Raw genomic sequence first — 25,680 nt, forward strand, 5'->3', positions numbered from 1 at the left:
AGATGGCTGGGGCTTGTGGAGCCTTTATTTCCATTCAGCTAATATTTGTAGAGGACTTGCAGTGTGCCTGGCATCGGGTTTGGTGCTGGGGATACAATAGTTAATAAGATGGCCCTGCCCTTGTAGAGTTTAAGTCTTACCAAGACAGCAGACAGTAATTGTAGAGACAAATGTAGAATTGCCACTGTAAACAGTGCTCCTAAGTAGAGGTGTCTTGTGTCACCAGAGCCTGTCATGGGGCTCTCTACCCCAGTAGGGGGTTGGGAGAGGCTTCCCTAAGGAAAAAAGTTAAATTTGTTGGAAGCTTAGGAGTTAAGGTAGCAAAGAGGAGAATGAAGTATGTTCCAGGAGAAAGAACAGCATATGCAAAGGTCCTGTGCCAGGATAGATCACAGCAGGTGCAAAGCACTGAAAGAAGGCAGCATGGCTGGAGAGGAGGGAGTGAGGGGCAAGAGGGGGCAGGGGACACCAGCTTTGCCTTTGACAAAGGTCACTCTGGCTTCAGAGTGGGGAACAGATTGCTGGTGGCTCAGAGGGACTGCTGGGAGGTGAGTTAGGAGAGAGGTGTTACCAGCTTGGAGTCTAGTGGGGGACGATGGCAAGAACTGGACAGATTTGAGAACCAGTTAGCGGGTTAGTGAACAGGATTTCGAGATGATTTAGGTGGAGGAGGCGGAAGTGGAGAAAAGGGAGGGGCTGGGGAGAATCTCACGTCGCTGGCCTGCGTGGAGGTGCTGTTCACAAAGATTGAGCACAGAACATGGAAACGTGCTTGGGGGGGATGCGGGGAAGACATGAAATTTGAATGGGGTCCCTTGGGTGGGAGAGGTCTTCACATCCTCCAAGAGGTGGCACCAAGCAGGCAGATGGGTCTGGAGCACCGAGGGGACGTCTAGGCGGGCCCGAGGGTGTTTGAGGGCTAGACGGAGCCTCTTCTTCCTGCTGCAGATCCCTATGTCCGTCCTGGAAATCAGCTCCTCCCAGCACCCCGTCAAAGCCGGCCTGTCAGACGCCTTCATGACTGTCAATACATCCCCGGACGTGCCAGGTGAGTCCCCAGGGACTCAGCAGAGCCCTGGGCTGGGGTGGACTCAGCTCAGGCTGACCCAGGCTAGTGGGGGGGGAGGGGCAGTGGTGATGGGGAGTGAATGGCCAGTGGGGAGTTGAATGGGAACCAAGGGAAGAAGGGGGCCTGTGGAGGTCCAACTTTCTCCCTTAAAGCAGAGGAACCATCTTATCCGATGAAACCTCCAGCAGGAGGCACTGCTCCGGTGGTTGAGGGGCAGGGGAGCCAGGGCCCATCCCCTCAGCAGTCCCCAGTGTAGAAAATCTCCAGCCTCCAAATTAGGGTGTACGAGTCCTCCCAGAGCACAGTCACAATAGCCTCCCCACCCCAGGTGACAGAAGGAGCATCACGGGGGGCTCCAGAAAAATTAGGCTTCTCTCCCACCCCCAACCCGCCTCGCCCCCGTTCTCCTTTCAGAGGCAACCAAGGCTGCCAGGCTATTTCTACAGCTACATGCCTTCAGATAAGTTTACGTACGTACCGTATTTTGCCGTGTATAATGTACACTTTCTGCCAAAATTTTTGAGGGAAAAATAAGGATGCACATGACACAAGGATAGCACTAATTCCATATCTATATAAATTTTTTAAATTCTTTTATTCATGCTTATGTGTTAAAAACGTAACGCTAGGGAGCAATAAAGATATCTGTATGTTCAAAAATAAGCACTGAAATTCCTTTATAACACAAAAAACAAGTACCTAAATATAAATACATAAATAATTGAATTAAAATGAAAGATTTTTTTTTTCCTGAAAGTTTGGGCCAAAAACGTGGGTGTGCATTATACATGCAAAATGCAGTATATTTAACACAAATGGTGGTATAGGATGCCACTGCTCCCCTGAACAAAGTATATCCTGCCTGCCAGTCCATATCAGCACATCTCTCATTACTTTTCATGGCTGCGAGATAGCCCATGGCATGGCTCTCCTTAATTTAACCAGTCTCCTGGGTATAGACTTTTCAGTTATTTCTAATATTTTGCTATAACAAATAATGCTGTAGTGAATATTCTTGCAAGTAGGTACTTTTGTGCCCCACATGTGGGTGTTTCCATAAGATAAATTCCCACCACTTCACCTGCCCCCCCAAGACCCCCGTCCTGAACTCCCAGTGCTCTAGCAAGGGGCTCAGCAAGGACTGGAGAGACCCGCTCCATTGCCACCGTCAGCATCTGCCCTAACTGCTTAATGCTGGTACTGAGCTGGCGGCTGAACAATCTCGGTAACACCCTGATTGTATTAGTTAGCTACTGCTGCATGACAAATTACCCTGAAACTTAGTGGTTGAAAACAACAAACACATTACCTCAGAGTTTCTGTGGATCAGGAAGCAAAGCACAACTTAGCTGGGTCCTCTGGTTCAGGGTCTTCCACAGGCTGCTCTCAAGATGTTTGCCAGGGTTACAGTCATCTCAACAATTGATGGGGAGGAGATACACTTCCGAGAGCTTTCACGACACTGTAGGCAGAGTGCAGTGTCCCACTCAGGTCCTGCCATGTAGACCTCCCCATAGGACAGCTCCTAGCCTGGCAGCTGGCTTCCATCAGAGCAGGCAAGGAGGGACGGCACTGGAGGGTGAGTAAGATGGAAGCCAAGCTTTTTGTCACCTCTTCTTAAGAGTGCCATCCTATTATTCTGCCATATCCCACTGGTTGGGAGCAAGTCACTAAGTCCAGCCCATGCTCAGGACAGTACACAGAACAAGAGTACCAAGAGGCAGGGTCCTTGGATGCCATTTTAGAGGCTGGTTCCCAATCTGACCATAATCTCATCCCCAGGCACTGAGCTTTACCGTATTTTACTGGATCATCCTCCCAACTTCATGAGTGAACGGACAGCAGCCCCTCCTCCCCCATTCACGGTTTCACTGTTTGTGGTTTCAGTTATTCACAGTCAACCACAGTCCAAAAATATTAAATGGAAAATTCCAGACATATCCAACTCATCAGTTTTAAATCACATGCCATTCTGAGTAGCTTGATGAAATCTCTTGCCGTCCCGCTCCATTCCGCCTGGGAACGTGACTCCTCCCTCTGTCCAGAGATCCACGCTGTGCATGCTCCCTGCCCGTCAGTCAGTAGCCGTCCCACCTGAGGATGAGCGGCAGCCTGACGCTACGCCACAGCGCCTACGTCCTTCACCTCCCCTCATCTCGTTATGCGGGCATTGCATCAGCTCACATCACCACAAGAAGTAGGGTGAGGACAGCACAATAAGATATTTAGAGAGAGGCCATATTCACTTAACTTTTATCATAGTATAGTATTATAATTGTTCTATTTTATTATTAGTTACTGTTACTCTCTTACTGTGCCTAATGTATAAGTGAAACTTTATCATAGGCATGTATGTGTAGGGAAGAACAGTATATACAGGGTTTTGTACTATCTTCGGTTTCAGGTGCCCACTAGGGGTCTTGGAACATAGACCCCGCAGAAAAGGGAGGACTACTATGTATTGTCCCTCTCTAAATGAAGACAGAGGTTCAGAGAGGTGGAGTGATTTGCTTGTGGTCACACAGCTAGGAAAGGGAGAACTGAAAACCAGATCTTCTGGGGGTTTTTAACCCTCAGGGTCCACCATCGAGATTGAGTCTGAGCCATTTCCATCCCACCCGGAGAGGTGAACACTTTCCTCTTCAGTTCCCCAAACACCCACAGCCTTGCGTGCGCACCCCCAAGCTGATCGCGCTCCCACCTCCCTGGGCATCACTGAGCTGCTGGGGCAGGGCCTGGCCTCTTTCTTCCGTGTCTCCCTCACGTTGTGCACAGCAGAGTCTCAGGAAATGTGTGTGGGATCCAGCTGTTGAATGAGCGTGAATTAGAGGAAGTCAGATCCCCTGGGAGTGTCTGCATCTGAGGCTCCTCTGTGATTCTGGAATGAACGGCTGTTTTAGAGCCAGCCAGGGAGATACAGGGAGGCGGGGTAAAGGGTGGCGGGAGGAAGCACAGTGCACCTGAAAAAACAGGAGGGCGACTGTGCCTGTTCTGAGAGACCCGAAGGAGATGCAAGGGCTCTGCTGTGGGAACTGCCGGCTTTGGTGACTTCAGGTGCTGCTGGCTGAGGTATTGTGTCCACTGACAAGGTCAAAGCCTGCTCCTGACCCCCAGTCACTGCCCAAGGGCTCCCAGACCCCATCCTCCCATCCCTCTGTTCCCCATTCCTTCTTGTCACTGCCAGGCAGATCTGACCACGTCATTCTCGGGCGCTTTGTTGTCTGCAGCATCAAGTCAAAATCCTCAGAGCTCTTGCAAGGCCCTGCACAGCTGTGCACGGCCCCACTTTATAGACTCATCTCCGAACCCTCCCGTCACCTGCCACCCTGTCCAGGAGCACAGGTGTCTCTGCCCTCTGTCCCCCCAACGTGCCAAGGGCAATTTGAATTTCTGTGACGCAGTTTCTTGTATAAACTACCCCCCTTTACCGATTGGTAAAACTCAGATGTGGCCTCCTCCGTGCAACGGAATTCATAGTTTCCTCTTCGCCACCTCTGGCTCTCTGAGGATACCTTTAATATTAAACCCATCACACTGCCCTGCTCTTCTGCCCTCTCCTCAGTCAGCTCTGAGCTCCCCAGGGGCTCACTGTGGCCCCAGCACCTTGCTCAGTGCCTGTGGCTGGCAGGCGCTCCAATGATAAGTAACAGCTCTAGAGCGAGTGCCGTGCCAGTGAAGTGGGCAGAGTGGGAGCACAGAGACCCTGTCCTCTGCCCCCTGCCGACCCCGAGTGAGAGCAGGGCCTGCCTGACGCCGCTTGCGTTGGGAGTGAGCGCTTTGGTAATTGCATCTTTCTTGACAAGGTTTTCAGCTTGACAAGGGATCCAGGCCTGGACTTCAGGAAGAATATTGAGGTGTTGGGGGAGCATACTCACTTGTGTGCTTTTTGTCTGGGGCAATCTCCATGGCCTCTGTTGGGTTTTGAAATGAGCCATAATCTCTGCTTTGGGGAACAAAAGTTTTTAGGTGGTTAAGTGGTCAGGTTCCTCTGGGTCTGATATTCAGCCCAGGAAGGAGGGAATTAGTTGGGATTAGGTTGAATTGCAAATAACAGTAAATCCCAGACAAGACAGAAGTTCAGGGAGAGTGCTGTGGTCTGCAGACCCTAGTATCACCATGGATATTCCCATTGTCCAAGCCCACCTAGTCCTACAGAATTGGGTGACATCACTGACCGTGTACCCATGGTCCCATTGGCTTCTCCCTGCCTGGGTCACCGTGAGGAATGGAGCTTGGTTCCCTACTATTCAGGAATCCCCCCCATAACTGAACCCTGTGTGTGTAGGGACTTTCTGTTTCCCTGCCTCCACTTCTCTCCTACTCTTGCCTGAGGGCGGAGGGAATTCACAGTCACTCCTGGGCTTGAGGGAAGGAGAGTTTTTCTTACCATTACTTCCTTATGTGAACTGCTGCACAGGCTTTGGAGCAGAGTCTGCAGAATGTGCCTTGATGCAGAGATTCCCGTGCAATCAGCAGCATCTTTCTGCAAAGGCCCACAAAACACACAGAGCAGCTCATACACTCTTTATTTGGCTGGAGAGGCCCCCAGAAGTCAACATAATTTGGCTATATTCATGTGTTTAAGAAACCTTTTCTTTTATGGACAGTATAAAAGCAACTTTACTGTAGCCAACGTCAAAACGGACAGATTCTGCGATAGTGGAATCAATTAATGAAGATTTCATTATTAAAGGCTCCAAATTATAGACTGCCCCTTGCTTGGCTGGCCCTGAAATGGCCTTGATGGCATTAACACTTGAGTTTCTCCTTTATCAGAACTTTCCCTTCCTTTCAAAGGCAGATGTGAGTCCAGAAATGTGTCAGAGGCCCGTGCAGTGCCTCGGTGCCGGGCTGCTGGGTGGGCGGCCCCGGAACTGGCTGCAGAAGAGAGAAGAACCAGACAAGTGAGGGCGTGGTGAGCGGGGAGGTGTCATCACCAGATCTGGCCTGTTCTGTTTCTGGCCTCTCCGGATAAAGGGTCCTTTATAATGCTCTCCAGTGAAGCTCTTTATCCACCTGGGGGCCCTTTCTCCCCTCTTTCCACTTTTCCGTTTTTTTCTCTATTTTGCTCCCCAAGTCTTGCCATTTTTTTTTTCCTTTCATTGATTTTTAGAGAGAGAGGAAGGGAGAGATGTATATGTATAAAGAGAGGAGCATCCATTGGTTGCCTCCTGTAGATGTCCTGACCAAGGGATCAAACCCGCAACCTAGGTACGCGCCCTGCCTGGGGACCCAGCCTTCAGCCTTTCAGGGTAGGGGCCGAGGCTCGTCCAGCCAGCTGAGCCACTCAGCCAGGGCGCCTGGCTTCCTCTCCTCTCCCTGCCCCTTTCCTGCTTTGCTTGGGCGTGAGGAGGAATCCTCCTCCTGTACAGGACCCTCACTGTGTTTATCTCTGGGGCCACTTGCTGGGGCTTGATTCCTAATTTTTGAAGGAATCACCAGAAGAGCAAAGGCATGCATGAATGAGTGAATGAACACTTTTCCCAAACCACCGTCTGATATTTTTTGTATCATAACCACCACCTATTTTGGAGGGATCTTATAGAGGGGCCTATCGGTCTGACTTTTCTGAACGATTCAGTTCTTTCCAACTGGTGCCTGTATTAAAACAAAATGGCCCAAGTAAACCTCTCTTTTGAACCATGAACATTTCTTAATTGGGTGGCAGGACTTTCCATGTCTGGACCTCAGTATTTCTGAACCTTTGATGAGTGGAAGCAGAGATAAAACAGAACGTCTCAAACGGCCAAATTTGTGGCTTTGGGGCAGCCTCCCTCTTGGTTCCGGAAGGGATCTGTTGGTCATTTAGACAGACACTGCCCTTGGGCAGGCCCCAGATCTTGGCAAGATAATCAAAAGCAAATAACTCAGGCAGGGATATTAAGGGTTCTGTTTATAGAGATATAAAAATATTACCAAAGCCACATGCTCAAATAAGTACAAATTAGCAGTTGAAGTGAGCAAATATTTTAAATCAGGGATATGTTTCTGCACACCCACCCGCCCCTTCCGTCCTACCACGCTGGTGCCCCCGCCCTGCTGGAAGGGCTCAGGTGGGTTTTGGAGGGCATCTGACCACCTCTGGCTGCCCCTCGCTTGAGGCACAGCCCCAGCTGCACTCTGAGCCCGGCTGGTGGACAGACCCACCCCAGGATTCTGCTCGGAGCCCCGCTTTCTCTGGATGCTGCTTGTGTGTCGCTTTCCCTGAAATTGGTTCCCTGGTGCCCCAACCCTGACTCCCTTTGTCCCTCCCATTTCCCTTTCCTTCTGACCAAGAGTGGCTGTCCCCGCAGGTGCAGAAATCCTGCAAGCCAGCTCTTCTCCTTTGAGCTCTAACTTGTCTGGCTACCTCTGGGCCACGGGGAGTGGCCCTTTTGAGAAAGGCCATAATCTGTCGTGGGCTGGGGAGGAAGGGCGTTCTTCCCTTGGGCTGTGGGCTGAAGTTATAATATGTTGCTGAGGTTTTCATGACTATTTGTAACCCATTCATTCATTCAGTCATTTCTTGGGGCCCTGTTATGTGCAGGGCCTGGTGCCTGCGGGTGCGGCACAGAGGCAAATAGCTTTCAGGCTCCGCCCTTGGGGAGTTTGTAGCCTGGTGGGGCAGGTGGCCAGCAAAGTAAATATTGGTGTTACACTTAACAGGTGACACTGGGCACTGCACAGAGAACCATCGAACTCAGAGGAGGGGCCACTAACTGCTCCTGAGGGTGGAGGACCGTTCTCAAGGAAAGCATGTCCTTTGAGCTGAGCCCTGAAGGATGGGGCAGATAAAGGAAGAAAAGTTTACATAGACTCTAGACCCCATGGCCTCAGGCACCATGGAAGATGTGGGGTTTCACATTTATTTTTTCTATTATATTTCGATGCTGGAAGGGGTGGTTTTTTAGGAGACGTGGCTCCTGGTAGAGGGTGGGACGGAGCTGTGAACGGCTGCCTGGAACTTCCTCATCCTCCCCCTACCTGTCTTGCATCCCTCAGGGTCACTTAAAGCCCAGGCCACCTTCTCATGGCAGTTAGTGTCACGCAGGAAGGACCTTCGTGCACACTGGAAACCGCTGCCTCCCCTGGGCAGGTGCATTACGGCAAGGTGCCCTTCCTTGCCCCGACCTCAGACCCCATTCACTCTTGACAAGGGGCCTTTCTTGTATAAAAAAAAAACAACAACAAAACCTGTTGTGTGTGTGTCTGTGCACGTGATTCAGGGCTCTGGGAGCCCCATTCAGCTTCTGATAAGGGGCCGCCCTCTCCCCGCCAGTGCCTCGCTGACCCTGTGGACCTCAGCTGGTCACTGCCTCGTAGGTTTGCGGTTTGTCTGTTGGGCCTCTTTTTTCTCAGACTTAGGGTTGTTTGGGAGAAAATAAATACACAAATACTAAGTCTTTGGGACACTGGCTTAATGATTTTTTAAAAAATTGTAAACATTTCCTTTGGAGTCTTTTAAAAACACAGCTATAAACAGTGATGTGCTGGAGACGCTTGCAGAAGAACAGCTGGATCTTACCTGTTCCCGGTTCTGTGCTCAGTGACTCCAGATTGGTCACTTGAAATCCACCATTTTGCCACAAAAATTGGCAAGTGCTACAAGTGAGGCCCCTACCCTGCCTCCACCTCTCCCCCTACCCCTTCCAGCAGCCAAGAGTTGACAACATTTTTCTACACACACCTTGGTGACTTTCTGGAGCTGCCCTGGCATCGGGGCTTGAGTTTTAAGTCTGGGCTCTGCAAACACAAACAAATAACAACTGTGTGTCTTTGGGCAAATGAGTCCCCTGTTTGGTCTCACTTTCTTCCTTTGTGAAAAGGGGAGAACAGTGATGTCTGTGTGTGTATCTCAGAAAGTTGTGAGAGCAAGTGCGAGGAGTCAGACCCAGGTGCCCTCCGACCATGTGAGCCCCATGGGGGCAGGGCCAGGTCTTTCCTGCACATCGCGGAGTGCTCAGGACTTAGCACCGCCCCCTGGGGCAGAGCAGGTCCGCTCTGAGTATAGAACGAGTGAATGAACGTGGGACGTGGTGGTGCTTCGCCTCTGTGTGCGTTCTCCTGTTTAAGTAGTTCTTTTTCCATTTAAGGCTGCGGGTAGGTTTGGTAAATTGTAATGTGTCATTCCAACTTTTATCAGTCCATGGGTTAATCTCCCTGGGCCTCAGTTTCCCTACTGTGAAATGAATGGCAAGACAGCTTGTCACTGCAGCTCTCAACTTGATATGTCTGAGTCTCTGAAGCAGTGGCCCATCCCATCACTCAGGTAGCCCACACTGGGCGCCCTCTGGACACCCTCCAGGAGTGCCCGGACCCCTCCTCCCACCCACCCTTTCCAGCTGGGTTCCTTAGAAGCAGCAAGTCCCTCTGATCTGCCTGAAAAGGAAGGGAGAGAAAAAAGCAGGAGGAGGCCTGGATCTCATTATAAACTGTCCAGCTCCGATCCAGGGGTCCAGGTGGAAGGGTTCCTTGGGGTCATCATCCCTGGCAGGAAATGAAGGCTAAGGCCGAAGTCCTCTCACTGCCCCTCTCACGGGAGCCAGTAGGCGGGGGAGGGGAGAGCGACTCTGAGGTAAGTCCTCTCGGAGGTGGCCTGGGAGATGGCCAAGGCTTAGTCGCCACTGAGCATTGATCTTCCCCCACTTCTCCTGTCCCCTCGATCTCTGAAAGCAAACAGTAGCCAATCTGGACCAGGAAGACATGGGTGGAGGGATGGTCCCCACAGGAGGAGAAGCAAGCAGGCTGGACCTTGGGAACCAACAGCGGGGAAGGGAGAGGCCCGCGGTGGGCAGTGGAGGGACGGCCCTTGAGGGAGGGAGGGAGGCAGGGAGAAGATGGGGCAACCGGGATGTCCCGGTTGCCGGCACAGCCCCGTGGTCAGGCTGCCTCTCAGGGGGTCACTCCATCCACAGCATCCTCAGGAGCTGCTGAGGTACTGAGGGACCCGCTCAAAAATCACGGATAAGAAATCTGCTATGGGGTCGTTGTGGGAGGGAGGGAGCGAAAGAAATGTGCCATCCTTTTTCCTCATGTTCTTTGGCCAGAGTAGAGTTTGAGGGATTGGGAGAGACTGAAAATGCCCCAGAATTTTAGTCACAAGAAGACCAAACACACAAAGGGAGTGAGTGGTGAGAAGAAAGAGGGACTCTCATACTCCAAGTGGCTCCTCTGGTCCAGGTACTGTGCCTACTCTAATTCTCAGAACAACCCTGTAAGCATAGAATAACTAGTTCCATCTCTGGATGCGGTTCACTCAGCTTCGCCCCTTGTCCAAGGTTGCACAGATGGTAAGGGCAGAGCCTACACCTCCCCTGCCCGTGTGGTCCCTCTCCTGCTGCAGGGCTTCTCCTCCTCCATGGTCTTGTCCGTCTCTACACCTTCTTTGCCCTGGCCCAGAGCAGACCCTGACCATGGCTGACAGACAGACTGTCCTAGTGACACGTGAGTGGGTCGTGCCGGCATGTCAGGCACAGGCCTCTGAGCGGGGGCTGCGGATTCCTGTTTAGTTCCAGGGGAGCTCTGCAGGCCTCAATGCCAGAGCAGTTCCCTTTCCATTGCATGGAATGTGCTTCAAGGACGTTCTGCGGTCTCGAGTGTTTCAGGGGCTGAAGTGTCCGCCGTTACTCTGCAGCGGGGCAGTGTAGTGGGGGTGGGGGAGCTCGCTTTGGCCCCACCCCACCCAGGGTCCAATCCTGAGTTGAGTAGGTGGGAACAATTCCAAGACTGGGGAATAAATAAATGAAAGAAACATAGATGAGATATTCTTTTAAGCAGCAGATGCCCCCCCACCCAAATTCTTCATAAAAGAGGGGAGCAGGGGATGGGGCACCCAGCAGTTGCACAGGACACCCTCTCTTTCGTGGGTTCCTCAACTGAGTGCTGCGTTGGGGAACTTTTTTCCAAAGCACCTTCAGCTGAATGAGAAAATTATATCCTCGCCTACTCTGAGCTTCTAGTGACAAAAACCCAACTCAAACTAGCTTATGTGAAAAAAGGACTAAACTGAGGATACTGAAATAGACCCTAGAGACAAAAGAGAGCTGACAACTGGTAAGGCAAGGGCCAGGGCAGGACCTGTGTCTCCAGAGCCTGGGGTGCCATCAGTACTTCCTCATTCTCAGGCCTTCCCCATGAGCTTGGAGCTCAGAACAGTGGCCATTCAGGGATTCCAAGCTTGCATCTTAGCTTCACTACTAGAGAGCAAAGGGCCTCTTGGTTACAGTTGAAAAGTCCCGGCGAAGGACTCTGATTGGTTCAGCTTCCCTCAGATTCTCAGCCCTGGACCAATCACTGTGTGGCCAGGGAGGCAGGGTCATGAGGAAGATGGCAGCTCCTGCAGACCACATGTAGGAAGGGGCCAGGGGCCGTTTCCCCAAAGGGAAATGAGGAAGCAGTCCAGAAGAAGGGGTGCTCAGCCGACCAAACACTAAGTGGCCCTTTCCCCTCATAGGGAACTCATTTACAGAGCCCAGTGGCTGGCTGCCTGCTTTTCAGAGGCAAGCAAAACCAACCCCAAAGTCATGGTTCTTGCGTGAGAATGGGGCTGTGGGAAGGAATATTAGAGCATCTCAGATTGCCATTTTAGAAAAAGTCTTTTCATCTGCAATTCCAGTTATCTTCTCCAAAGAGTATTGTAGCAGATGTTTTTGTCTTTCCACTTTACAGACAATAAACTGAGGCCCTAAGTTTGTCCAGTGAGTCGGGAATAGAACTCAAATCAGAACTTGGCTTTCCTGGCCCTGAGGTCCTGGAGGAAGCTTCTGCAGGGGCTAAGGCAGGACATGAGCCTGGCTCCAGGCCCCGAACCTCACTCTGGCCTCCATCCCGGAGGGAAGAGGTTCTTCAGAGTCAGCCTGTCCATCCACAGATGTGTGCAGAGCGCTCACTCTGGGTCAGGTTCAGAACCAGATGCTCACAGTCTAATGCCCCCCACCCTCCAAGTAAAGTCTAGTGGCCACTCAGCATGGTGGGTGCAGTGGGAGGAAGGCATCTGGCCTGAGTGGCGGGGGGGCGTCGTCAAGGGGGGTTGTCAGGGGAAGTGGCCCTTGAGCTGGGGTAGAAGAGTGAGCTTGACAGGGAGAGAAGGATGGAAATGCATTATGGGTCAAAGGAGCAGCAGCTGTGTAGACACAGAGACGTGCAGGAGCGTGGGATCGCCTATGTCCTGACCCCGGGAGCAGCCAGGCCGCTGCATTGAGTCCTTAAACCTGCTCATAGCACAAAGCTCTCCCAAGGTCAACTCCTGTCCTCCCGTCTCCCCGCGGCATCAGCACCGTTATCCCAGTTAGTGGGTTTCTCGCCCTCAGTTCCAGTCACTCCAATCTCTTGCCCACCACCAGGCTCTGGGTACAGGCCCCAGAGCCCTGTGCCCACGAGAGCTTCCTGACCACAGGCTCTGCCTCTGTTTCAGAATCCCGGCGGAGGGCCATCTTTGAATACCACCGCGTGGAGCTGGACCCCAGCAAGGTCACCAGCAGGTCGGCTGTGGAGTTCACCCCATTGCCAAGTAAGTGGGGGTGGTTCCCACCGACAGGGGAAGGAGCCTTAGGACAGTCGTGTCCTAGAAAGAGCTTTGGAGTCAAAAAGACTGAGTGCCACTCCCAGGCCCACCACTGGCCCCTGTGTGGGTGTGGCCACCTAACGCCTCTGGGCCTCCCTGTCTCATTTGTCACATGGGCCTTCCGCCACCTCCCTCCCAGAGCTTTGATCAGGGTTAGAACTGCAGTGGGAGCACTGAGGACATAAATGTCAGCTCTGACACTAACTGGCACTTCTCAGAGCTGCGGTATGGTTGTGCTTGACAGACGACAGCTATTGTTACTAACACATAATTGAAACTCCGGAAAGAGGTACCTCTGAGAACGAAGACCGAGCCCCAGGAAAAATAACCAGGAATGGAACTCATTGATCCATAGTTTACCCTTGTACTTGCCTTAGGGGGAGGGGAGGCTAGAGCCCACAGGCAGAGGGCCGTAGAAGGACTGAGCCAGCAGCTCTCCAAGAACCGCGGGCCGAGCGCTCTCCCTTCCCGGTGCCTGCAGTTGAAGGCACACGGTGGCCAAGGCCTTGCTGTTGCTGTGGACCCCACCGGATCAGGGTCGGATGCTCTTCAGAATCTGGCCAGGGCAGCTGGGGAGACTGACGGAAAGGAGGACCACACTCCAATTCTTTTATTTTCTAAAGAGGGTTTTGATTTCATCTTCTGTCTCACGGTGGCTCCCAGCTTCTGAAACCATGACCTTTTCCCTGCCCTCTGGGATGGTTCCCGCCTGCTCCCCCCCACCCCCACCTTTTCCTCTTCCCTGGAGGTTCTGGGAGCCAGGGGTGGGAAAAGAAGCAGAGGAGGTTTCTCGGATGTTAAGCCACTGTCTTAGTCTGGCCTCAGCAGGTGTCCTCCTCTGGAAAAGAGGAGAGCCCCAGCCACCACGGGGGCCATGGGGGTTAGGACAACTTGCAGGTCTCAGCCCTGCCCCCTCCCCGACCACCCTCCCCCTGGGCAAGAGAGGCCTGGGGCCTGAGAAACAGTGGTTTCTCAAGAACTGGTGAGAGCGAACCTCAGATCCTTAGGGCTTGAGTAAAACTTCATGTAGGAGCAAGGACATCCAAGGACAGGGCTCACTTCCCCGGGCGGAAGACGCGAACTGTCCTGGGAATGAGTTTCTGGGACACCGTTTGCACATCCAAGCCACTTCCCACCCCTCCAGTGAATTTTGTGAGCATTTAAAAGCATGCAGAACATCTGAAATGCAGATGAGAAATAAAGGTCAGTGGGTTTTATGAACACCCCATGAGGCTCCCAGGGTCTGATTTCGGTTTAACTAGAGCCATTTAGGGGCCTCCAGAGTCACTGGGAGTGACCAGGCCATGGGCTCCCGGGGGGAGGGGGGTGCAGCTGATACAGGAGGGGACAGTGCTACCAAGGCTGTGATTGGAGCCTCTGGGAGGCCAATCAGCTCTGTCCTCTGAAAACTCTGCATCGCCCAGCCCAGGCTCTCTCCCTTGCCTTTGGGTGGGGGAGGTTTTATCCAAGATTCTTCCGAAGGTGTGGGTGGGCCATCCCCAAGCCATTGCACTCCGTGGCTGGTCCCTCTTCTAGAAGAGACTCATGAAAACGTAGTGCGGGGTGAGAGTGGGTGCTGGGGTAGAGGGACCCCACGCAGGCTGAGGGCTCAGGCCCTCTGCTCAGACCTTGGTTCACACTCAGACCAGCTCAGTGACTGTCTGAGTTCCCTCTTCTGTACCATGAGGATAACAAAAACATCTCTATAGCAATTCAGTGAACATGTGAACGCTTCCCACATGCTGGGCACTGTTCTAGGCCCCCTGGATACATAAGGGAACGAAACAGCCAGAGCTCTCATCCTCGGCCAGGCCATTTCTGCCCATGGCCCTCCATCCACCCTTCCAGGCCTGCAGAGACCTGGCAGACAAAAGGGCATGGTGCCACCTGCAGCCAGCACCCCCCCCCCAACAAAGCGTCCAAAGGTGACTACTCTGTGCTGTTCTCCCACTCACCCAGGGCTGGTTCCCAGCTTCCATCTTGTTGGGGTCCATGGGATACAAATTCGTTCCCTAATTAATGAGCTGTGGTAGAGTCCCATGAAAACTCACATAATGAAGAAATGTGTGTGTTTATTGAACAAGTGGTTGTTTTTCTGTAGTTAGTTGTCACCTCTTACTGCTCTCGACATGCCCTGTTCAGCTGCTCATCAGGTGAGCCCTTCTATGGCAGCTTTGCCGCGTGAGGGCCCGTCTCGCCTTGTAGTAAAATGCACGGGCTTTGCGGCAGCTGGTTGCCACTCAGAGGACATTCTGGTTCACTTAAGAGGGCGGCATTCCACCGCAAGTGAACAACTCCTAAAATCCAGCCTCTGCACCTCCTGCTCCGCCGGCCCTCTCTGCGCCTCCGCCCGGCTGGGGCCAGCGGGGTCCACACAGCCTCCAGCAGCCTCTGCCACCAACTTCTCTGCTCTCCACTCTACCCTGCCCGGGGGCGCCTGCCTCTCCACTCTGCCCGGCTGGTGTGCTCTGGCTGCTGCTGAGAACACGCCTGGGGCATGTTCCTGCCAGGCCTCTGCGCTTCTGCTCGCACCTCTCCCCTGGGAGCTCTGCCGGCTTGCTCCCTCCCTTCCCTCCATCTCTGCCCCAGCCTCCTCTCCTTGGAGGCCTTCCCCAGCCTCCCTGAATAGAACACATCCCCATGGCCTTAGGGCCTCCCTGTTCCGCTGTATTTTTTCCACAGCCCTTCTCACCACGAGCAGCCCAGCGTAGACTTGTCTGCCTGCATGTGCATTAGTGGTCTCCTCCATTAGACTGCGGGCTCGGTGCGGGCAGCGCTGCTGTCTTTTCCTGTTCACCACTGAATCACCAGCACCTGAGGCAGTGTCTGGCCCATGTCAGGTGCTCAGTAAATATTCATTTAAAGAATGAATGGATGATGGATGAGTGAATGAATACCCGATAGGAATATTGAGAGGAATGAATAAAACCACAGTCAGTGACAACAAATAGCATTCACTGGGCTCACCACATGGCCAGCATTATTCTAAACCCTCTCTAGGTATTATCTCATATCACCCTCTCAGCCGACCTGCCAGGCAGATAGCATCGTGGTCCCGCCTGTGTAAGTGAGGTACCGAGGCACCGAGAGGTTAAGTAACTTCCCAAGTAAGATTTAAGCCTGGGTGCGCAGAGTTGCCAGAACGGCCTCTGGGGTAGCCCACTTCCAAGGGGAGCAGACGAAGCCTGAATGGAATGATGTGTCTGGTTTATCCTCACAACGGGACACTCAGACTTCCCTGGGAGGAGGCCAGTGAGGAGGTGGAAAGAGGCCAGGAACAGGACCCTGAGACAGTCCCTTCACCGGGACCGAGTGCTCCTGGCCAGCTCTGCGTGGGGGTCAAACCAGGACATCTTTAAAAAATCGTTTCGGTGGCTATAGACACAAAACTGTATTATAAACAGTAAACTTGCTAAGAGACTAGATTTTCATTGTTCCCACCACATGAAAAAATGAAATTCTGTGACATACTAGAGGTGTTAGCTGCAATGGCAATCATATCACAATATAAATGTATCGAATCAATATGTTGTACACCTTAAACTTACTCAGTATGTGTTAAATGTAGTTCAATTAAAAAAAAAAAATCTCTTTCAACCCTGTAATTATAAGCAACAGCCTGGAGTATAACTTCCCAGACTAGGTGAGATCCCTTTGTACATGCTTACAGCACCTATAATTCTCCTTCACAGACCTCATCAAAAATAATAATCATGTGCTTGTCTTTGTTTGATTATCTGTTTAGTGTCTGTCTCCCCATATGACCACAAGGCCTGAGAAGGCAGGGACGGGGCCTTACTGCTGAATCCCCAGCACCAGCTCAGGGTCTGACCCCTCAGGAGACAGAAAGAAGGAAGGAAGGTGGGGTGGGGGGAGGAAGAGAGAGACGGAGGAATCGGGGCCAGGCTCAAGTGAAGGTGGTAGTGGTGACTTCAAGGGTCCCTGCTAGTCAGAGGCTACATAGTTCAGTAAGGACTCAGCATTCAGGAAGTTGCACATTTTGGGGTCCTGTGGGGGCCTGGTGTTCAGGGGCCACTGCCATCTCTCTTGCAGCCTGCCTGCAGCATCGGAGCTGCGACGCCTGCGTGTCCTCGGACCTGACCTTCAACTGCAGCTGGTGCCATGTCCTTCAGAGGTTTGTGCCCAGACGGACCCCCTGGTTCCCGCAGGCAGACCGTGGAGGAGGGGCAGAGGGTGGCACGCGGCCCCACGCCTTGCGTCGGGCCTCATTGCCAAGAGGAAGATATCTCTGGCCAGTCTGCTCTGACCCCTAAGACAAGAAGGTCACAACAGTGAGCTACTCCCCGAGGCTTGTGGCCAATCAAGGTGACTGCGTGGCAGGATCCCTATGACATAAGGCTCCTAGAGATTCCAGCCACTGCAGCTCCCTCCTCACACCTGGAAAGCGTTAGTCCATCCTAGGGCAGGGCTTCTCAGAGAGGTCCATCGTTTGCAAGCTTCCAGAATCAGCTAAGGCTCACAGATTCCTGGGACGTGCCCAGGCCCCTGCATCAGGATCTCTGGGAGAGAAGCCCAGAATCCTGCATTTCAACACTGTGCCTCATCTGTGCACAAGCGTGACATCTGCCAGCTCAGAGACTGGGGATGACCCAAAGACCCATTGCTGTTGGGTAAGAGCCTCGTGACCCCAAAACTGCACTTCAAGATCTTTCCCAGGCTGCAGCACGGTTTCCTGAAATCCAGGGGCGTGGAAATGTCAGGCATCTGTGGAAAGTTGGGGCCAACGAAGCTATGTTTACTTGGTTTTAGAAGCAGAGAAAATTCTGGATGAGATGCAGGTTCAGGGATAAAGTTCTTAAACCCAGCTCATCTTCCCACTCCTTGTTCTGAAATCATTTCCTCACAGATTAGACTAAGAAGCTGAGCTCTGTTCTCCTATCCAAGATCAGTAAATGGCAGAAAGAAGAAAATAATAATTTCTTTGGGGGCTAGGTCTCTCATGAGAGTGGGATGCTCTGTGACCTCTAGGAGCCCTTCAGGCGATCTTAAGAATTGGAAATTATGGAGTCCCTGAGTTCCCTGCAGCTGTCACGCATCTGTCAGTGTTTCCTTTACTCCTTTCCAATATCCCGGTGTTGAAATAGAAGCTTTCGCCTTTACAGGCGGCCTGCCTAGCACACAGGACACAGCTCCAGGCCGGGAGGGGAGAGGGAGCCTCATCAGGCCTCCCAGTTGTTCCTCCCACAGCTCTTACTCACTCAGTTTGCTTTCCCTGTAAAATGGGCTGGGGTTGTGTGGTTCAGAGAAACATGGGTGAGGAACACGCTGTTATTTTAACTCCTCAAATACCAAATGGCCTTTTTTGCAAAGTGTTCAGAGCCCTTCACAGGAAAGGCACAGAGCCTCAGGGAGGGTATACGTAGGCTAGACCCCAGGTTGGTTGTTTTGGGAGTGGAGGTTTGCGTGGTGGTCCATCTTGTGCACCTTCAGGTTTGAGAGCCACCAGCTCAGCGTGGGGAGATAATCCAGATGACCTCAGATAAGCCCTGGAATCCTGGGGCTGCCTGTCACTGCATGACTCAGCATCTAATGACAGCTGGGCCATGAAAACTGCAAAATGGGACAGATGAAAGCAAACCCTCGCACTGACGCAGGCTCGTTTAATGCATATACCCAACGCAGGAGACCGCACCAGTTACTGAGGGTTGGTCAGCTTAGGGGAGGGCAGGGCCTCAGGCATGGACACTGCCTTTGCTGCGGTAATGTCAGCTGCAGGACAGAGAAGCTTCATCAGAGTGCTCAACGCTGACGTGGTTCTGGAAACCTCTGGTCCTCAGATGCCTGTGGGCCTGGGCTCACCCCAGTGGGGGCCCCTCCTTGGCAGCTCTCTGGAGCCGCAGCTCCAACTCAGAGCTGAATCCAGGTCTCTAAAATGTCAGAGGGCAGGGCTGGTGCGTTGGGGCCAGCCGCCATGCCCTCTCCCACCCACGGCTGCTGCGGTCACCACATGCGCTCTTGGCAAACCCTTTCTCCTCCACCCGCTGGGCCCTCTGCAGCATCCCAGGGCTTCCCCTCCCTGCCCTGGGGCCAGATCGGATTTAGGCAATTTCATTCACCTTGTGTTTTCCTGTCATCTCACATTGCCCGCCCCCACTCCCGAGTCTAAGGGTGATCTTAACTCCAGGATTTGGCTCAGGAAACGAGGGGCCCAATCCTTGCCTTTCCACGCCATTGGGAGTGTCCCGTAAAATGGTTCAGGAGCAGCTTGTGCCTGGGGCAGCACCTGGCATTCAGGAGGCACTCAAACAAATGGACACTTCTCATGCCTCTCTTCTTTGAATCTGGGGGGGTTGGCTCAGGGCTTGGAATGTGATGCTCTTAGACCTCTATTGAAGCTTCAGTCCTTGAAAGAATCATCGTGGGCTAAAAGCAACTTTAATTCCCCTCCCCCGACAGTGCCCCTAATCCTGCATCCCCCACAGTGATGGGCACAGAGGACCCGAGAGAGAGCAGGGTGGATGGCTCTGCTGGGAGGAGCAGCTCAGAGATCTCTTTGGAGCAAAAGGCTGCCGGTGCCTGGAAAGCCTCGCCCTCCAGGTCTCAGGCAGGGGGGCTGGTACAGAGCTAGCTAAAGTTAACTAGCCACGAATTCTTTCTCCATAGTGGTGGCGCGTGATATTGTTTTTCCCATGCAGGTGTCCTTGCACTTGAGTAGGGCTTGATGGATTCCCCTGGCACCAAAGGCTGAAGATTGGAAATTTGAGCATGATGCCAGGCTGAACCCTGGCTGGTTCCTCCTTGTGCCCCCACCCCTTCCCTGGGGAAGTACTTGGCGTTTTCCAGCCCAGCCAAGCTGCACAGGGTCCCGGGGAGCTCTGGCCAGCCTGTTTTTAGTGTCCCCCAGCCCATGGCAGGACCCTCGTTTCTGCCCTTTAATGATCACGCAGGGGCATTGGCTGAACCCGCTGGTGCCCACCCTCACCCAGCCTCTCCTTGCCAAGTCCAGGCCCTCCCATAAAAAAGGGGTCTTGGTGAATGAACAGGTCTTCCCCAGATGAGAACGCATGTGTGAATTCCCTGTATTTTTAGCAATTTCGGGGCAGCCCCAAATCAAGGGGGCCTGAGAGGTCATAGAGGTCATACGGTTTATCTGGCCCCCTACACACACACCCTGGCAGCTGTCACCTTGATCCTTGGGAGCTGGGCCAGAAGGAAGGTGGGGATTTCATGAACAGCACCCCTTCCTCCTGCAAAAGGACTAGACGGGGCAGGAGGGTGTGACTCTTCATTCCACAGCTTCCTGGTGCTGAGGGCACCTGCCCAGTGGCCTTAGGAAGCTTGACCACCCGAGCCCTGGGAGGCTAGCCCCGCCCTCACTACCACGGCGGGCGGGGTTGGGGGAGCCCTTGCTGCACGGGGAAAATGAAGGGGAGGGCTTCCCTATCTCTCTTCCCCCCAACACCTCTGACCTCGGTTCCCCCCGCAGGTGCTCCAGCGGCTTTGACCGCTACCGCCAGGAGTGGCTCTCCTACAACTGTGCCAAGGAGGTGAGAGGGCTGTGAGCCAGGCTGTGGGAAACAGGAAGGCTAACAGCAGGCCCCTTGCCTGGCAGCTCTTCGCAAGGTGTCTTTGGCTCTTGGTGAAATTGCCCTGGGACTTGGATCCCCTGGCAAGTTGCGTCCCTGGTGACATTTGTGAAGCGATTGCAAGTCCAGCCTTCGGGCTTTTGAGGGTGGCAGTCGTTCTGGAAGTAAGAAGTGGGGTTCCAGGCTCCTCCCATTTAGAACCCCTAAGGGGTTCCTTCTCACTACGGACATTTTCCAGAAGGCCCCGCACTGTGATCCTGGGTGGGCAGCATCCTATCATCGCGCCTTATGTTAACACCTGTGTGACCCGCGTGTCCTTTTGCTCTCCTTCCCTCTCTCCGTCTCTTCCTGCAGTTCCCGCACACTTCATTGCATGCTGCCCTCCACTTGCTCCGATTGAACCCTAACATAGCTCAGGAGCTGGGGGCCGGTGCCCCCACTGATCAGAGTGGGAAACTGAGGCTCAGAGAGGTTTAATGACTTGGCCTGCATCTCACAGTTGGTGCGGTGGTGAAGATGCCGGGCCCCAGCATTTAAACGTGAACCCCCAGACCGCACTCCCAGACTCTCATCCCTGTCTGCTTTATTAGTAAGGCTGGGTGAGCTGTCTTTTTCTGGCCTTAAAAGAATCTTGTCCAGCCGCCCACTTCTGATGTTGGCTGCTGGTGAACATACAGATTTGCTCGATTTATTTAAAATTGGCATCTCATCTCCTTCCTTGAGGAAGGATTCGAAGCAGTAGACAGACAAATTGCCCTGGAAGATAAGATGCTTTCAGGATAAAGTGGAAGGCTTGAAGGTATTCAAGGCACTGCTTTGGTTAGATCACCATGCTTGGACCGTGCACCAGCATCTTAAATTTTCTGGCCGCTGAGGGATGAAAGTGCCCCCGCTTCCTCATCTGTGTGGCACGCCATCGGCGAGGCCTCTGTCCAGGGCATCCCCGCGTCTCTCTTACAGGCAGAGGGCAGGACGTGCGAGGACTTCCAGGACGAGGACCACTACTCAGCTTCCCCTGACAGCTTCAGCCCCTCCGAGGGAGGCGTCAGCACCACCTCCTCCCCCCTCTTCTTGGACGGCCTCACCACAGAAGGTAGCGGTCAGGGAGGAGGGGAGAGAAGCCTCGGGGAAGGGCTGTTGCCCTGGAGCACCGCCACCTCTGACAGGGGCCACCTCTGACAGGGGTCACCTCAGGGGATAAGAATCGGCTCTGTCCTTTCACAGATGAGGGACCTGAGGCTCAGAGAACATGGCTCACTTGCCAGTGAGACGCAGAACCAAGTTTAGAATGAGCGGACTCCACGCCCAGGCTCTAACCCCCATCAGGGCTGTGGGGTGAGGTTCACTGTGGTGAGGGGAAAATGAAGGTCCAGCCCAGGGCCAGGCGTTTTATATAATATCTCAGTTAATCTTACTAGCAATCCCCACAGAACCTGTGAGCTCGTATCATCCCTGTAGAAGGAACAGGCTCGGTCTAAACACTCAGAAGTGGCAGAAAGGCTGCTTCTTTTTTCTAAAGCTTCTCTTCTCCCAACCCTCATTTGGCTGGAGTGCAGAGAATCCCACCTCAGAGCTTCTGAGGCGAGGCGCCCTGCCCCTGCGACCCCGTGCGGCAGAGGTCCGAGTAGGACAGCTGTGTGCTTCGTGGTTGCTGCTGATCCGTCCCTGCCTCTTCAGGCCTGGCTGTCCCCAGAGGCTTCTCTGCCATCCTGAGGCCAGCCGGTTGGAGGGGTGGGTCTCCCGGAGGTCCGTGCACCCGGAGGCATGTGCACTGTCTCCAGAGGCCTGCGCAGGCCCCTCTGGGACTCTGGCTATGAATAAGAACTTCCTCTCATCCATTTGCCATACATGGAATCCAGGTGTTAGCTCCTTGCCTTTAGGCTACAACGGAGAGACTTGCGGGCTCTTACCACCTCCCCGGAACTGGACACCTGCTTGAAAGGAGCAAATGGAAAGGAGGGAACAAGCAAAGAAAGGAGTTACTGTTGTAAAACGTTATTTAACTGCAGTCCCATCTTGTAGATAAAAAAATGGGCTCAGAGGGCAGCAAAGGTTACATGAGGGATGTAAGTGGTGGAGCCCTTGCCTTTCTGATGCAGCCTAGAGAACTGGGGAACTAATTCTAGAACTAGAGCAGCGACCCAGAGGGTAGTCAGGGGAAAGCGAACCAGTGAAAGAGCTGTCACTTGGAGGGGACTAACCACGTGCCAGGTAAGATGCTAATGTTGTGCGCGCATTAATACTCAGTCTTCCTCATGGTCCTGTGTGTTGATGCTAGTTTATCCCCATTTTGTAGAGAAGCCACTAAGGCTCAGAGAGGTTGATGACTTGCCCAAGGTCACACAGCCCAGAAGATGTGGTCTCAGGTCTCATCCGGCTCCACAAGCAGCCATTTTGCCCCTCGATCCCACCGCTTTCCTGAGTGCTGAAAGAAATAGAAGGTCTTCATGGACTCAGGGAAGAGGGAAAAACTGCGAAGGCCAAACAAGCAAGGCAGATTCACATGGTTCCCATTAGTCCAAAGTTGCCCAGAATAGCAAGGAGCGGGTCAAGGCCCCGGGGAGTGAGAGCAGGTTTCCCGCTGGGGCTGTGAGGGACTAAATAAATTAAATGAAAAAGGAGCAGGAGGAGACCTTGCCCTCAGGGAGTTAATAATCAAGTCCAGGTGACCTTCCAATTAAAGGAAATTCCAGTTAAAAGGAAGAACACCCTGGCCAGTCACCCCTGAGTTAACTCTGTGTTTATTGAGAACCTCCTCAGAGCTCAGCACTTAGCGGTGACCTTCGGGTGAGCCACAGCGTGTTAGAGGCCAGAAAGTGGCTGTGGTGGGTGTGGAGAGCCCCACACACAGCATCTGGGGACCGGCTTCTAATCCGACTTGAGTTATTCAGCTCCTGCCATGGTGGGCTCTCCCCACACAGGGCAGTGCGTTCTGTTGGCCAGTTTGATTGTGTGTGCATCTCCTGCCAGCCAGGAATGTGTCTCGCCTCTGTGTGCTGTGTCGCAGTCCCCCAAAGAAGACATTAATTGGAGTGAGGACAGTTGTGGCTTTCTGTCATTCTAGTCCTGGAGGAGGTGGCAAAGGTGATCACATTACATCTGTAAGAGAAAACATTTTGGTGATCACTTTCTGCACACCCAGTTCTTAGGACATCGCGGCAGGACAGGTTTCAGTCACCCTCCTGTCGGTGTGATCACAACCTGCACACGGAGGCCTGTGGAGGCAGGTGAGGGACTGTCTGTCTCAGGGTACAAGAAGATGTTGTGAATGCAGGGGTCGCAGCATTCCCGCCGGAGGGACTGCCTGTGTAGGACTGAGTCAGGCAGCAAGGAAGTTAGTGGGCGCAGGCTGCTGGAAGGTGAGTGGCTGGATTTTAGGAGTTGTTCACTTGCGGTGGAATGTCACCCACTTAAGTGAACCAGAATGACCTCTGAGTGGCAACCAGCTGCCGCAAAGCCCGTGCATTTTACTACAAGGCGAGACGGGCCCTCACGCGGCAAAGCTGCCATAGAAGGGCTCACCTGATGAGCAGCTGAACAGGGCATGTCGAGAGCAGTAAGAGGTGACAACTAACTACAGAAAAACAACCACTTGTTCAATAAACACACACATTTCTTCATTATGTGAGTTTTCATGGGACTCTACCACAGCTCATTAATTAGGGAACGAATTTGTATCCCATGGACCCCAACAAGATGGAAGCTGGGAACCAGCCCTGGGTGAGTGGGAGAAAGGCTCTCGTGGGCTCAGCGTGGCCACCTGTAGTCACTTTGTAAGAGGGACTGGCTGGAGGTGGTGCCTTGTCCTTCCATCCGCCAGGGGTAGATGTGGACAGGGCCACAATGGATTTTCAATGCTCTAGATTTGAAACAAGTGGATCCAAATTAAGTTCATTTTCCCAGTGATGTTTAGGATTACTCTGGTCAGTTTTGATTTACTAATTCATTATTTTCCACTTGCAATAACAAAATAGACTCAGAAGTGTGTTTAAATACCTTGTTTATTGAAATTCCTGAAGAAAACACAGCTTTCTGTTATATCTATAACTTGCTGTTTTGCTTTGCTTTCAGTTTTTAGGGGTGCTTTTAAATTTTTTATTGCTTTATAATTATATAATAGTTAAATGATAATTTACATAGATCCAAAGTCAAATCTACAAAGGCAGATATATTTTTAAAAGTTCAGTTTTTCGTTTTCTCTCCTCTTTCCCCTATAGGGAACAGTTTTTAAATGTTCTTACGGTTTATCCTTCCATCACCTAATGTGATGTTTTGACCTTTCAAGACTTACTGGAAATGAAGAGCAGAGCAGGTTGCAGTGTCCATTCTGGAGGGGTGTTGAGGAGCTCACCGTCTAGGGAACTGTGGGACGTGAGATGCAGCAGAAATAGGTACCAAATGCAACGGGACACCGAGGAGGGCACACCCATGTGTCTTCTGGGAAGTGACAGGGCCAGGACTAGGATGAGTCCAGTGAGGCACTCAACGCAGGTAAAGAGCTTCAGGAGGCACCCCCCGCCCCCCGCCAAAAAAGCAATAATCAAGATAAATAATACTTTAATGAAATAGTTGTAAAAACCAAAATTGGTGCCAAAGATTCCGTAAGGAACAACATATCAAAATTGTAAGTAAAGACAGGATCAGACGCTGCTTCACTTTCCTCGCGCTCATCCCAGCCCTAACCCCTCGTGCAGAGCGCAGCTCGGGGCTGGGGCTGCCGAACGAGGGAGAGTGAAGGCGAGGAAGGGCATGTCCTGCGGGAGGAATGGAACATGCAGCGGCTCAGAGACAGGCAAGCCGAGGGTGTCGGAGAGCCTTGGGCAGCTTGTTACAGCCACCGCAGCAGGCTTGGGCGAGTGACATAAGGAAAGAAGACTGGGGGCAGATTGCAAGGGCCCTGAACACCTGTGAACAGAGCAGAGCCAGCGAAGCCTTGAAAATAACCTAGACGGTGGAAGTGCTGCAGGGGGAAGAGGAACAAGGTGCCTGTTAGCAGCCCTACGCTGTGCGCTGGTTCCATTTGTTCAGAGTTTCAGTGTGGAAAGCAGTCACCTGCAGCCATCTAGAGCATTCTGCCGGCATGAGTCTCTTGCCTTCCTTTCCCCATATGACAGTGGGGAAGAACCACAGGAAGGTCAACCATTGGAACCTATTTACGAAGCCACAGGACATGCACCTTGAAGTGGAGAGAGTGTGTTGGTGTGGAAACCTGTCCTCTGCATTGTGCCCTAGGGGCGCTTTCCAGGCAAAACTGATCTCATGACCTACTCACCCCTTCCTCATAGCCTTCCTCGGCTTCTCATTGCCCCTTAGGAGAACGTGGCAGGTCCTCACCTTGGTTTCCAGACAGCCGTGCCCCGGCCCGCAGCCTCGCTCTTGACATCCCCGGCTCCCATCCTCTCCGCCCCCAGCTTCGCTCAACTGCTTTTTATTTCTCAACCAGCCAAGTCCTTTCTGACTCTGGACCTTTGCCCATGCTCTTCCCTCCATCTAGACCCCTTTCCTCAGCCCCATAACTCACC

The 25,680-nt window shown here is 52.7% G+C and overlaps 1 protein-coding gene across 1 annotated transcript in view; it reads left to right on the top strand.

The window, feature by feature from the left end:
* PLXDC1 (plexin domain containing 1) overlaps positions 1-25,680 on the top strand; it is a 63,461-nt gene that overhangs the window by 29,585 nt on the left and 8,196 nt on the right. The window contains exons 7-11 of the mRNA XM_054593633.1: positions 949-1,048; positions 12,462-12,557; positions 16,665-16,746; positions 20,059-20,119; positions 21,119-21,251. Coding sequence (XP_054449608.1) covers positions 949-1,048; positions 12,462-12,557; positions 16,665-16,746; positions 20,059-20,119; positions 21,119-21,251 — 472 coding nt within the window. The remainder of the gene's footprint in view (positions 1-948; positions 1,049-12,461; positions 12,558-16,664; positions 16,747-20,058; positions 20,120-21,118; positions 21,252-25,680) is intronic.

Source organism: Pteronotus mesoamericanus, unplaced genomic scaffold (assembly GCF_021234165.1).
Source record: "Pteronotus mesoamericanus isolate MK-2021 breed Mesoamerican mustached bat unplaced genomic scaffold, CSHL_Meso_final scaffold_476, whole genome shotgun sequence".
Taxonomy (NCBI): Eukaryota; Metazoa; Chordata; class Mammalia; order Chiroptera; family Mormoopidae; genus Pteronotus; species Pteronotus mesoamericanus.